Below are 13,329 nucleotides of genomic sequence, written 5' to 3'. Positions count from 1 at the left end.
GGAGGTGGCCGACTCCTAGCCTGATAGACTGTGTCAGGTGATGGGGGAGGTGGCCGACTCCTAGCCTGATAGACTGTGTCAGGTGATGGGGGAGGTGGCCGACTCCTAGCCTGATAGACTGTGTCAGGTGATGGGGGAGGTGGCCGACTCCTAGCCTGATAGACTGTGTCAGGTGATGGGGGAGGTGGCCGACTCCTAGCCTGATAGACTGTGTCAGGTGATGGGGGAGGTGGCCGACTCCTAGCCTGATAGACTGTGTCAGGTGATGGGGGAGGTGGCCGACTCCTAGCCTGATAGACTGTGTCAGGTGATGGGGGAGGTGGCCGACTCCTAGCCTAATAGACTGTGTCAGGTGATGGGGGAGGTGGCCGACTCCTAGCCTGATAGACTGTGTCAGGTGATGGGGAAGGTGGCCGACTCCTAGCCTGATAGACTGTGTCAGGTGATGGGGGAGGTGGCCGACTCCTAGCCTGATAGACTGTGTCAGGTGATGGGGGAGGTGGCCGACTCCTAGCCTGATAGACTGTGTCAGGTGATGGGGGAGGTGGCCGACTCCTAGCCTGATAGACTGTGTCAGGTGATGGGGGAGGTGGCCGACTCCTAGCCTGATAGACTGTGTCAGGTGATGGGGGAGGTGGCCGACTCCTAGCCTGATAGACTGTGTCAGGTGATGGGGGAGGGGTTAATGCACTTGTAAGACTAGTTACAAACGGAATAGTATGGCTCTACATGAGGAGCTGCACATGGAATAGGGGAGCTGCTGCCACAGGAGCGGGGATAGCATATGGATGAGAGGGACTTCAGCACATGGACGTGGCAGCTGCTATACAAGACATTTTGGCTAAGGGAAAAGGGAATGAGGGAAGCTCTTGAGAAAGGTCGTAAGCTATGTACACATGTGTGATAAACGTCGGCTAAATCAGCTGATCACGACCATTTCGGCCGATGACCTTTGTGTGTACAGTGGCTGAAGATCGCTATTGCTTGTGCAGTGTCTGACTGGGAGGTGGTAAAGCTGAGGAAGTCCTCTTGCTGGCCAAGCAGCAGTAATCAGGTGTTGCTGCTCACAGTGAAGACTTGCTGCAAGTTTCTATTGGGAGTGAAAACACAGGGTTTCTGCTGCTTGGCTGGCAGGTGGTTTCCTCAGTTTTTCCACTTTCCAGTACGACACTGTGCTTGTGCATCGGGAGTCCGTTAAGGATCTGTCCTGTGTTGATCTTTAAAGAGGATCTGTAACGTCAAAAGATCCCCTGGGGGGTACTCACCTCGGGTGGGGGAAGCCCCCGGATCCTAATGAGGCTTCCCACGCCGTCCTCCGTCCCTCAGGGGTCTCGCTGCAGCCCTCCGTACAAGATGACGTCATTATTTACCTTCCCGGCTCCTGCGCAGGCGCTCTGACGGCTGTCGGCTCCGAACTACACGGAAATACCCGATCGCCGTCGGGTCTGCTCTACTGCGCAGGCGCAAGTTTCCGGCGCCTGCGCAGTAGAGCGGACCCGACTGAGATCGGGTATTTCCGTGTAGTTCGGAGCCGAGAGCAGCCACAGCGCCCCCGCTGGAGCCAGCAAAGGTAAATATTGAACTGACAGTCGGCTCTGTCGCCGGCTGTTCGGAGGGCTGCAGCGAGACCCCCGTGGGACAGAGGACGGCGTGGGAAGCCTCATTAGGATCCGGAGGCTTCCCCCACCCGAGGTGAGTACCCCCCAGGGGATCTTTTTGATGTTACAGAGTCTCTTTAACCAACCCCTATGCCCGAGAATTACCAATCGCAATGCTATTTTCACCCTGGTGACGGATTGAAGCTGCTCCATCGTCCACCAGTCGTCATCGCTCCACCGTCCTATAGAAACAGAAAACCTTTTAAAGCTACATAAACGTCACCAAGTATTGGTTATCAGAAGTGGACTCTGCCCCTCCACCCAGACACTCCTCCGCCGATAAAGTGCAATCATGCAGTTTAGGCATGTTTAGAGAGGTTTTCTAAACATGCCTATCGTTTTTTGGAGCGTTTTTGTGTAGCAGATTACAAATTTTGTTACAGTAAAGCTGTTACTTAACAGCTTCTGTAACAAAAACGCCTTGAAAACCGCTCAGATCTAGCATTTTTCAGAGTGGTTTTCCACTTTCCTATACTTTAACACTGAGGCAGAAATGCCTCAGAAATCTAAAAAATGCTGCAGCCCCCGAGTTTGCGTTTGTGGAAAAAATGAGCCGCTCTGGTGTGCACCATCCCATTCACTTTCATTAGCCAAGCGGTTTTCCCCCTGCAAGCGTTTTAAAAAACGCTCCAGAACTGCTCTGGTGCGCACCAGCCCTTTCAGGGCATCTTGTGACATGGAGAAGAAAAACATCATCATAAAATGAAGGTGCTACTTTCCAATGGGTGGAACCAAGGTGTCAGATAAGTCAGACCAATCAGGGTTGTTCAATGTAATGTTTCCATCTACATATGTTATGTATAATAAATAGTGTAGAGAGGTCAGGAGTCATAAGATTTTGGTTTCATCAGCCTGGAGGTTAGACTGGATACCAAAAGAGTGTATTAATTGTCCTAGGCCATGAGCATAGATGGAGAAGAGAAGAGGTCCAAGGACGAAGCCTTGTGGTGCTCAATACAGACAGCAAGGATGGAGAGGAGTGAGTATTAGAGTAGAAACAGTAAAAGAATGTCCAGTCAGGTAGGAGCAAATCCAAGAATGCGCTAGGCCAGCACTAGGCAAACTATGGCTCACAGGCCGAATATGGCCCACCAAGAGGGTTAGGATCCCTACTCCTCCTTTCTCATTTTGCTAGCAATACTTAATGACACACGCTGACTAAGTGGAAACCAGCCCCTCACCCAAGTGCAGCTTCCAACTGAGATCTCCATGTGACCCTATGTCAGTACATGCCAGTGTGTCATATGACACTACTATGGCCATGGGAAGGCACTGTTCGATTACAGGAAACCAGAGCTGAATAAAAGAAAAAGTTTTAAACATACCTGTGGCTTCCTCTAGCCCCATCCGCTTGCATCGCTCCTGTCACTTGTGTCAGTCACGGCCAGTCCGACGTAAGAGAAGTGTGCTCTTTGTGTATCTCTTCAGCAGCCGCTTGCACACACTGGCTGCGACTGACAGAAGTGACGGGACCCGGTACCGGAGCTGCGGACAGTGGAGGGCGGCGGCATGGGAGCGTTCAGAGTGGATGGGGTTGGAGGAAGCCCCAGGTATGTATAAAATGTTTTCTTTTATTCAGCTCTGGTACACTTTAAGGCAGTGGAGGTAAGCATTTAAAGAGACACTGAAGCGAAAAAAAAAATGATATAATGAATTAATTGTGTACTATGAATAATTACTAGAAGATTAGCAGCAAAGAAAGTATACTCATATTTTTATTTTCAGGTATATAGTGTGTTTTCTAACATTGCATCATTCTCTAATATGTGCAGATTACACAACACTCAGCATTCAAAATGATTTTTTCAGAGCAGTCTGTGAACTAATGACCTCTCCTCTGGCAGATAAAAAGAAAACTGTTCACTTACAGTTGAGATAATAAAAGTCAGAAGACAGCCCTCTCCATGACTTTGAAAGTCGTAGAGATTAATGGCTTTTTTGCATAGAGATAACAACTGGAGTTTCTTAACTCTTCCTGTACTGGAAACAATTAGACTGCTGTATCTGATCTTCATGTTTTATTTCTTAGCTGTGCTACACATACAAATCATAATATCATAAAAAAAATGTTCGCTTCAGTGTCTCTTTAAAGTGGACCCAAATTAAAAATACAAGATTTCAGAAATAAAATCTATTTTCTAAATTCTAATAATAAATAGCCTTTTTTCAGCTGCATGATGACAAATATAAAATATTTTACATTTATTGGAGGAACCCCTCCCTTCCTTTCAAATTGCCGGGATTTTTCCGGCAAACTGGTGGAGTAGATGGTGTCCGGCAATGGAGGAATTGCTAATGGCTGCCACCTGTATAACCCTAGCTATGAAAAGAGAAGGGGGAAAAGCATGCACTGAAATGCTCACAGGCGTGAAGGAGTGTTTATTTATGTTTGTATGTGTCAGAGTGGTGCAACTAAATATTTTTAATTAAAAAAAATGTTTGGTTTGGGTCCGCTTTAAAGCGAGTGACTGGCCAGGTGAAAAGACTTGCATTTTGAAGTTCTTCTATGTTGTATTGAGTTTACTAATAAAAGGATGCAACATCTTCAGCTAATAAACACGAGGAGGGAAGAGGAGGTGGTGAGTGGAGTATGAAATTGAAGGTGTTAAAAAAGTTACTGAGGGTTATGGGACAGTGAAGGCGTAAGGAGAAGTGTGACAGCTTGGCAAGGGAAAGGCCACCCTGGAATGTCATTTCAGTTGTTTTAAGGGAACCATCATTGAAGACTGAAAAAAGAAGACTTTTACTTACCTGGGTCTTCTTACAGCCCCCCCCCCCCCCCTCCTGCTGTCCTAGCAATGCACACCTCTTCATTTGCACTCCCATGGCTGGGAATGTTCTGCACCTGTCCAGTTCATAAAACTTTAAAGGGGGCTTAGATGCTTTCCTTGCGTTGAAAGACACCCATGGCTACAATTATTAGGTAATGCCTAATGATGTTGATCCAGGGATTTTATCTGATTGCCATCTGGAGTCGGGAAGGAATTTTTTAAATTGGACCATGCCTTGTAAGGGTTTTTTCGCCATCCTCTGGATCAACAGGGATATGTGAGGGAGCAGGCTGGTGTTTGTACTTTGTTCTCTGGTTGAACTCGATGGACGTATGTCTTTTTTCAACCCAAATAACTATGCAGCTATGTAACTTGTGACTGTGCAGGTGCAGAATGCTCCTGGTCATAGCAGTGTAGTCCAGGAGGCATAGAGTCTCCAACTGGCTCAGTCAGAGACTTTATCGGGGTTGACTGCAGCAGAATGGTGTGGATTGGAGGACAAAAAGGGACAAAGGGGTTGATTCATTAAGCGGAGTGCAATTTATGCACTTTATCACTTGACAGGCAGCCTATTGGGCCAATCAGAGTGCAGGGACCACATCCATTAAAGCTACTGGACCCGCAAGGCTCAGGGCAGGTTCAGTGAAGCAGCCGTTACGTAGAAGGAGCGCAAGTAAGTTACCAGCGCATGCTACCCTGCACTGCCCTGCATAGCGTGCACATAAGTCACACTCCTCTCATTAAGTTTAATGAGTAAATCCATCAAAGTGTAAATTTTGTAAGAGAGACGTATCACAAAGGGATGTGGAAGCAGCGTTTACAGTGACAAAAAGTGGGTGTCATTAGATTACCTGCATTTAAAGTGGTATGAAACTAAAATTTCACAAGTTGTGCTAATGCTGGTACGTTATACTGTAAACATTGTCAGCAGGCATGGGCTAAAATTCGGATTCTGGTGATCCGGATAGTTACTATCCGGATATCACCCAGTAATGCTGTGTGGGCTGGGCTGGGGGGGGGGGGGGGTGTCAAGCTTACCTCTCTGACGTCTTCTTCATTCGTCCCTCGGCGCCTCCCACGATGCTGTCCATCATGTGATTACAAACACTTCCTCCTTCCGGGTTGAAGGAGGAAAGTGCTTGTAGTCACGTGACGGCGCGTGGACAGCATCATGGGAGGCGCCGAGGGACGAATGAAGAAGACGTCAGAGAGGTAAGCTTGAATCCCCCCCCCCCCCCCCCCGCACAGCATTACTGGGTGATATCCGGATAGTAACTATCCAGATCACCCGAATCCGAACTTTAGCCCATGCCTGATTATCAGGTAACTTGATCCCTGTACTGTAATGTTGCACTTTACACTGCCATTCAGGAAATGCTTTTGAGAACAAAGGAATACCCAAGAATCCCCCATGAATGGATACATTATTCCAAAATCTGTCAGTTCTGTCAGATTTTAACTGCTTACTTTTCTGCCGTAGTAGTCCTTTAACCTCCTTGGCGGTATGGACGAGCTCAGCTCGTCCATGACCGCTGGAGGGCGCCGCTCAGGCCCCGCTGAGCCGATTTTAATAATTTTTTTAAAACACGCAGCAAGCACTTTGCTTGCTAAGTGTTGGGTACGATCGCCGCCGCTCGCCGCCAATGCGCCGCGTAAGGGGCCCCTCCCTCCCGAGACCCCTGCGCAGCCTGGACAATCAGTGCCAGGGAGCGCTGAGGGGTGGATCGGAACTCTATGTGACGCCACGACGTCGATGACGTCATCACGATCGTCGTCATGGCGACGGGGGAAGCCCTAAAGGAAATCCCGTTCAGAACGGGATTTCCTTATGGGTAATAGCGCCGGTGGCGATCGGAGGGATGCGGAAGGGAGGGGGGCATCATGTAGCTAGCACTAGGCTAGCTACATGATTAAAAAAAGATATTAAACAAATAGCGCTGCGCATCCACCCTGGCGCAAACAATGGAACGCCAGGGTGGTTAAGAGACAACCTCTGTAGCTATTTTCCAACTTGCCTGAGCTTAGGGAGTGTTTTGAGTCTCATTCCACAAGGTTGCTGTAGCTAGAAGAGACATTAGACCAGCCACACCCCGTATACAACCTTCACTTTCGTTTCTCTCCTCTGCTGTCAGGAATGGCGTCTGCTGATCTGAGGAAGGAGCTGGACTGTTCCATCTGTCTGAGCATTTATACAGATCCTGTGACCCTGAGATGTGGACACAACTTCTGCCGGCTCTGTATAGATCAGGTGTTGGATACACAGGACACGGCTGGAGTTTATTCCTGTCCTGAATGCAGAAAAGAGTTTCAGGAACGGCCGGCACTGCAGAGGAACATAACATTGTGTAACATTGTGGAGAGTTTCCGCTCTGCTCAGCCAGATCAGGAAGAGACTGGAGTCTTCTGTACTTACTGTATTCACTCTCCTGTACCGGCTGTTATGTCCTGTCTGATGTGTGAGGCTTCTCTGTGTGACAATCACCTGAGAGTCCACAGCAAGTCACCAGAACACGTCTTGTGTGACCCCACCACTTCCCTGGAGAACAGGAAATGCTCCGTCCATAGAGAACTGTATAAATATTACTGCACTGTGGACTCTGCCTGTATCTGTGTGTCCTGCAGTTTGGCCGGAGGCCACAAGGGTCACAATATGGAGACGCTGGATGAGGCCTCTGAGAAAAAGAAGCAGAAACTAAGAAATGATCTGCAGGAACTGATCACTAAGACAGAGGAAACTGAGAAAGAAGTCCAGAGGTTGCAGGAGAAGAAAAGAAAAGTCCATGAAAAGTCATCTGGTGTAACAGAGAGAGTCACTGTCCTGTTTAGAGACCTCAGGAGACAGCTGGACGACCTGGAGAAGAGAGTTCTGAGAGAGGTCTCCAGGCAGGAGGAGCAGCTTTCTCTGGCATTGGCTGATTTCATTCAGCAGCTGGAAATAAAGAAGGCCGAGCTGTCCAGGAAGATGTGTCACATTGAGGAGCTGTGTAACATGACTGACCCACTGACTGTCTTACAGGAATCACACACAGGTGACTTGTGTGACACTGAGGAGGGGGATAAGGAGGACAAAGAGAGACATGATGGGCGGGATCTGGATGTGGCTCTCATCTCACACACATTACACACAGGGTTATCTGATATAATAGCCGGGGTAACTGGAGGCTGCATCATACAGGAGGCTACAGACATATCACTGGATATAAACACAGCTGGTAATTATCTACAGATATCAGATGACATGAAAATTGTATCCAGGTCAGATATCAGCCAGAATCGCCCACTAACACCAGAGAGATTTCAGACATACTGTCAAGTGATAAGCAGAGAGAGTTTCTCCTCAGGGCGACATTACTGGGAAGTGGATGTCAGTAAATCAGAGTGGTGGTGTGTAGGAATGTGTTACCCCAGTATAGACAGGAGAGGAGAGCAGTCATGGATTGGAGATAATAACAAGTCCTGGTGTTTGTGGAGGTATAATAATCAGTGTTATGTGCACCATGACAGTGATGGTATCCTGTTACCTGACGATGTCTCCAGTAATAGAGTCAGGATATATCTGGATTATAAGGGTGGGCGGCTGTCCTTTTATGATCTGTGTGTCCCGATCAGACTCCTCCACACCTTCACTGCAAACTACACTGAGCCCCTCCATGCTGTAATACGTGTAGATGAAGGTTCTATAAAGATATGTGGGAAGAGAAGCAGCCAGGAGATGTGACATAATATAATGTAGGGCTGATAAAATACACTTTACTCATTTATTAAAGTTACTGCAAACTGTATAAAAGTTTATAGTCCTGCACAGCAACCAGATTCCCAGTAGATCTCGTGACAATTAGTTTTAAGATTATTGAAATGACATTCCCTCTCCTCTCTATACTTTTAGAATCCGCACCAGATAAGATCTTCCGGATTTCTCCCTATACAGAGGACAGTGAGAGCGCCATGCTCTGCTGCACAAGCTTCTGCCTTCCTGTCCTGATCTCACTGCCAAGTTCAGTCAGCTCCCCTCAGAGGCAGAGAGGGCTCAGAAATAGGCCTGTACTTGACTATAGTAAACCATCCATATTCAATACTGATATTTTACCATAGTTTTTACAATTTAATAATAAAATATCAGTAAATATACAGATATTCTACTATTGGGATTACTGGGTGGTCAAATTTCCAGGTGCCCTTTTTTGATGTACGCGAAATCCCACCTCAGACAAATGTCACTGGAACAAGTGTCTCCATTGGAGAGTTATCACCTGTTCCCATGACAACCATACATTTCTGGAATTCCCCTGACTCTCTGCCCTGGTGCCGCTGTCACATGACAGGAAGTGAGGGAATAATCTGCACAATGGGGACACAGACTACAATAACAGCCTGACAGAGCGTCTAACCCTACAGGTAGGAAGACACTAGGCAGAATCGCATATACGGTTTCCAATATGTGCTATGAAAAACGCATATGCGATTCCGCCTAGTGTGCTCCTACCATTCCACATGCTGTGCAAATACAAGAAACACTTCAGCCTGGAGTTCCCCTGTAACTATGGAGAGTGTCAGTTGGTGACTGACATGTGAGGAGTTGCTAGGAGACAGCACAGACAGTTCTTATTGCAGGCAGGTGAATGAGGCCCATTTCTTTACAGACATATCTGGCATTGTTATTAGCATCTCTCACAGGTAACCAGCTTTGTCTCGGCATTCTGTGGCTTTTATCTGCAGCTGGGACAGCGGATTTGTATTGTGGCTGTTGTAGGACCCAGCGGAGGATTGGCCAGACTGATGTGTGTATAAATAAATCTGCCACACACCATGCAATCTCTCATGCAACCGATTTCATGATTGCATCAGAATGGGTGACAGATAAATCATGATTGGTCACTAGTGTGTCCACAAGCCAGTGACCCGGCTATCAGTCCAGCGTTATTGTCCATTGTTCCGACTGATTCTCTGGAGAGAAAAGATCATCTGATGTCAGTGAGCAGAATATTTACATTTCATTTTATATAAGCTCAATCATATCATTAATCTGATCACTCCATCTAACAATCAGATTGTATCTTGTATGGCAGCCTCAGGGGAGATTTTATTGCTGGGAAAAACTGAATGCTTTATTTTCATTTCTGTATATTTCAAGGAGTGATGGAAAATAGACATTAACTAGTTCACTTAGTATTTACAGTATATACATATGAAACAGTCATTCCACATTGTTCCTATCAGAAACTGGCAGATAGGAGGAGGTCACAGTTTGCTCTGTGCAACTGATTACTCATGGCAACAGTACTCCAAACAGAGCACACAGAGTACAGTTGCCATGGTTACACAGAAGAGTAAATTGAGTTACTGTCAGTATGAAGATTGTTAGCCGGCTGCTGAGTGAATAATAATTTTTAGTAACATTAATTTGCAGAGAGACTTGTGCAGCACTTCTCTATATTTATGGTAATTTATAAGAAAAGTGGAATGTCCCGGTAAGGGAACATTTATAATGAGAGGAGGGACAGAGGCTCCAGTAATAGAGATGATTGGTGAAGCTGAAGGGGGGATCCAGATTTGTCCTTCCATTGTCTGACCTGTACATGGCAGCTGCAATGTGATTGGCTGATAACAGCAACACAGAAAGTCTTTACAGATCCATTGTCTATAGAACATCTGCAGTAAATGTGATGTTATATATTGTAGGAGAGAGTTAATCACTGCCACACATTGGAGGCCTGAGGAGGACACAGCATACAGATGTGCAGATTTGATTGTCAGATGCGTCTCTCAGGACGTCACAGCCCTGATTGTATGTAAATTTAACACTGAGAATAAAGATCCGTACACACGCCGGACTGGAGGCAACGACGGGTCCGTCGTCACCTCCCGCTGGGCGGGCGTTCCAGCGACAGTCCGGCGTGTGTACAGTCTGTTAGCAGACTGATACGGCTGTTCCTGAGCGATCCGCCCGGCGGATCGCTCAGGAACAGCTGTATCAGTCCGACGACAGACTGTACACACGCCGGACTGTCTGCTGAAAACACACCCAGCAGGAGGTGACGACGGACCCGTCGTTTCCTGCAGTCCGGCGTGTGTACGGACCTTAAGAGCACTTTATTATTAGAATTATTATTTGCAATACAGTATAGGAGTAATGCAAGTTGTAGGCAAATTTATGAATAATGCAAGTTGTATGCAAACTTATGTTTCTGCTTGATTACGCTGATGGCTTGTTAATTTAACACTAAGAATGAGGATACTTTATTATTAGATTTATATTTGCAATACATGAATAATGCAAGTTGTATGCACCAGGAAGTGACAGTAGTTGGGGTGGGGGCATGAAGCAGGTGGTTTCAGCGCACGGAGCTCACTGCTGGGCACCGAAACCACGCGTCCCATAGCAATAATGTTATACTGTGCAGGGCACGTAAGGGCAATTCGGGGACTCCGTCGGCTGCTGGACCCCCAATTACATCTCCCTGGGAGTTGCCACAGGTCAGAGTGGGAATAATATTTAAGTCTTGCGGCATCGGTGAGAGCCATCATTGAGCTTACTCTGCGCCCAGCTCACCGGCAGCACAACCATACGTATACTGGGGGTAGCACTAGACCATCATGCAGTAACAGGGTGGGGGACTAGACCAACACTTCAGGAAGGCCATGTGAGAGGATTGAGAGAAAGCTATGAGTGCATGGGGGAGGGATGCAGAATGAGGGTGAGGTTTAACCACTTAAGTACCAGTGGTCTCTGCCCCCTCAAAGGGCAACTGAAGCAAGAGGGATATGGAGGCTGACATATTTATTCTGGCATTGTTTAAAAGAAATAAATATGGTAGTCTCCATATTCTTCTCACTTTAGTTCCCCTTTAAGGACCAGAGTCCGCTGGTACCACAAACAGAAGAACACCAACGAACACTGACGAATACCCGCAGATGCCCTCTGCAACCGATGTCCACGCCACACTCTGGGAACCTCAGCCACCCACTCTGCTCAGAGTTCCTGTGAGCCGGCCAGGAGCCGCTTTCGTTGGCTCCTGACTGTGTCTATCAATGTAAGCCAATGGGAGCTGCTTACACTGAGAGACAGGGTCAGCAGCCAATGGAATCGCTCCTGACCTGCTCAGAGTTGTTCTGTTACAGGGACAGCAGGGCAAGTGAGCTGCGGCAGGGAGACTGAGGCGAGAATGTAGGGAGCGTTGAAAGCGGCAAGAATGCGCACCGCCAGTGAGTTGCAATTTACGCCCTGGCAGCCAGATCAGCATCAAAACGGCGTAGATTTCAATTAGCGTTGTTAAGTGGTTAAATGATGTGGGGCTGTATGTAAGGGCGGTGCACGTTGTTTTTTTACTTGAAAGGAGGAAAGTGTATTGGAGGGAACATTACTCTGGGGTAAGGAGGTCTGCTGCCTTTTGGATTACGAATTCTGAGTAACAGTTGTAGGTCGTAGTAGGTTGCCACCTATAGCCGATGCGCTCCACGTCGCGCTCCATGACGTTCTTTCCAATGCTTCTTCCTTTAAACCCTGAAGGATGAGGTATCGGAGTGACATGGAACATGGTGGAATGCAATGTGGAGCACATCGGCTATGGGCAGCTACAAGGGTAAGTTAACTGCCCCCCCTACAGGTTTTACTTAGAATTCTGAATTTAAATGGCAGACACCTAATCACAGAGCTGAATGAGGGCGATGTCCAGGTGTGTGCAGATCAGTGGTCACTCCCACAGGGCGGCACTCTGAAGTGTGGTAAACTCCCACAGCTGGAGGAGGGGGGCATCATAAAATAGATTAAATTTTGTATGATATATATATATATACACACACACACATTGTCGCCTTTACAAGCTCTGCAAATGGCTGCACTCATGCATCCGCACCCCCTCATCTCTGATCCAGTGCAGCAATGATTGGTGTTGGGGAACATGTGTTTCCAAAGCCAATCAAAGTGCCTGATGAATGAATGATCACTGCCTCAGCCAGAAGCAATGATCATTGATTGAAAAGAAAGTAAACAGTACAGCAACACTTCCTGTTACCTGAGAACACTAAGTACACAGGATAAAGTGTATGGGGACATCTAGTGGATAAAAGGTAAAATTACATTAAAAGTACATCTACAGCCAATATAACTGTTAACTGACATATAGAATGACTGCTCTTCACAACTTACACTTTCTATGGGGGGAAATTTAGGGGGAAATGATTTTATGTGCTTTAAGCATTGTATAGAGAAAAATATGACAAAATACAGCGTTTCTAAGTTGTTAAATTATAGATGTAAAATAATCAGAGCTTCTGTAGACAAAATGACAGATTGTATCCAGCTATTATATCCTGATTATCACAGTGCATACATGATGGAGTTGCTGCAATGTGTGGTGATGGATTTTGAAATAAAGGTACATTTTTCTGCATTGTGTATTTCTTATTATTGCACCATATTTATTATAAAAGTGTTCTTTAGTTTATCCCTGTAGGAGGCGTGGCTTTAGATGGGGTGTGGCTATGAAAGGTGCCTAAGCAGTACTCCTGTTATAGAAACCCCCATCATAGTCTTGTTACCAACTCCATGCGTTTCCCTTCTAGTGTTTCCATTAAAGAGGACCTGTATTGAAAATAATGTGATGAATGAAATTTTTTTTTTTTAATATTTATTTATAAATCATTTAGTCAGTGTTTGCCCATTAATACATTTTGAAATTTATCAAAGATGGCAACATCTTTAGTTCTGTCAGGTGATCTCTGCGGAATGTTTTTTTTCTGAGAATTCTAAAGCCAGTGAAAATATTGCTTGGTCTTCCAGCATGCTCTGGGAGGAGAATTCTGCATAGTTAAACAGCCTAGACTAAGCATCACTGGAGGGGTGTGGCTACATGCTTATATACATTAATATATAGATGTATTAAAGCAATACTGTAGGGGGT

The 13,329-nt window shown here is 46.4% G+C and overlaps 1 protein-coding gene across 1 annotated transcript; it reads left to right on the top strand.

Moving 5' to 3' along the window:
* Positions 1–6,557: 6,557 nt before the first annotated feature.
* LOC137517910 (E3 ubiquitin/ISG15 ligase TRIM25-like) lies at positions 6,558–10,234 on the top strand. Its single transcript, XM_068234991.1, has one exon. It carries the CDS (start codon positions 6,564–6,566, stop codon positions 8,145–8,147), a length of 1,584 nt encoding a protein of 527 aa, XP_068091092.1. The 5' UTR covers positions 6,558–6,563; the 3' UTR covers positions 8,148–10,234.
* The last annotated feature ends 3,095 nt before the right edge of the window (positions 10,235–13,329 follow it).

This window comes from Hyperolius riggenbachi, chromosome 5 (assembly GCF_040937935.1).
Source record: "Hyperolius riggenbachi isolate aHypRig1 chromosome 5, aHypRig1.pri, whole genome shotgun sequence".
NCBI lineage: Eukaryota > Metazoa > Chordata > Amphibia > Anura > Hyperoliidae > Hyperolius > Hyperolius riggenbachi.
Note: the sequence above shows the minus strand (reverse complement) of the source record. Positions and strands in the feature narration are given on the sequence as shown.

Bases quoted from the DNA above. Each gene is read 5' to 3' on its own strand.
- LOC137517910 (XM_068234991.1), top strand. From the start codon at position 6,564: ATGGCGTCTGCTGATCTGAGGAAGGAGCTGGACTGTTCCATCTGTCTG.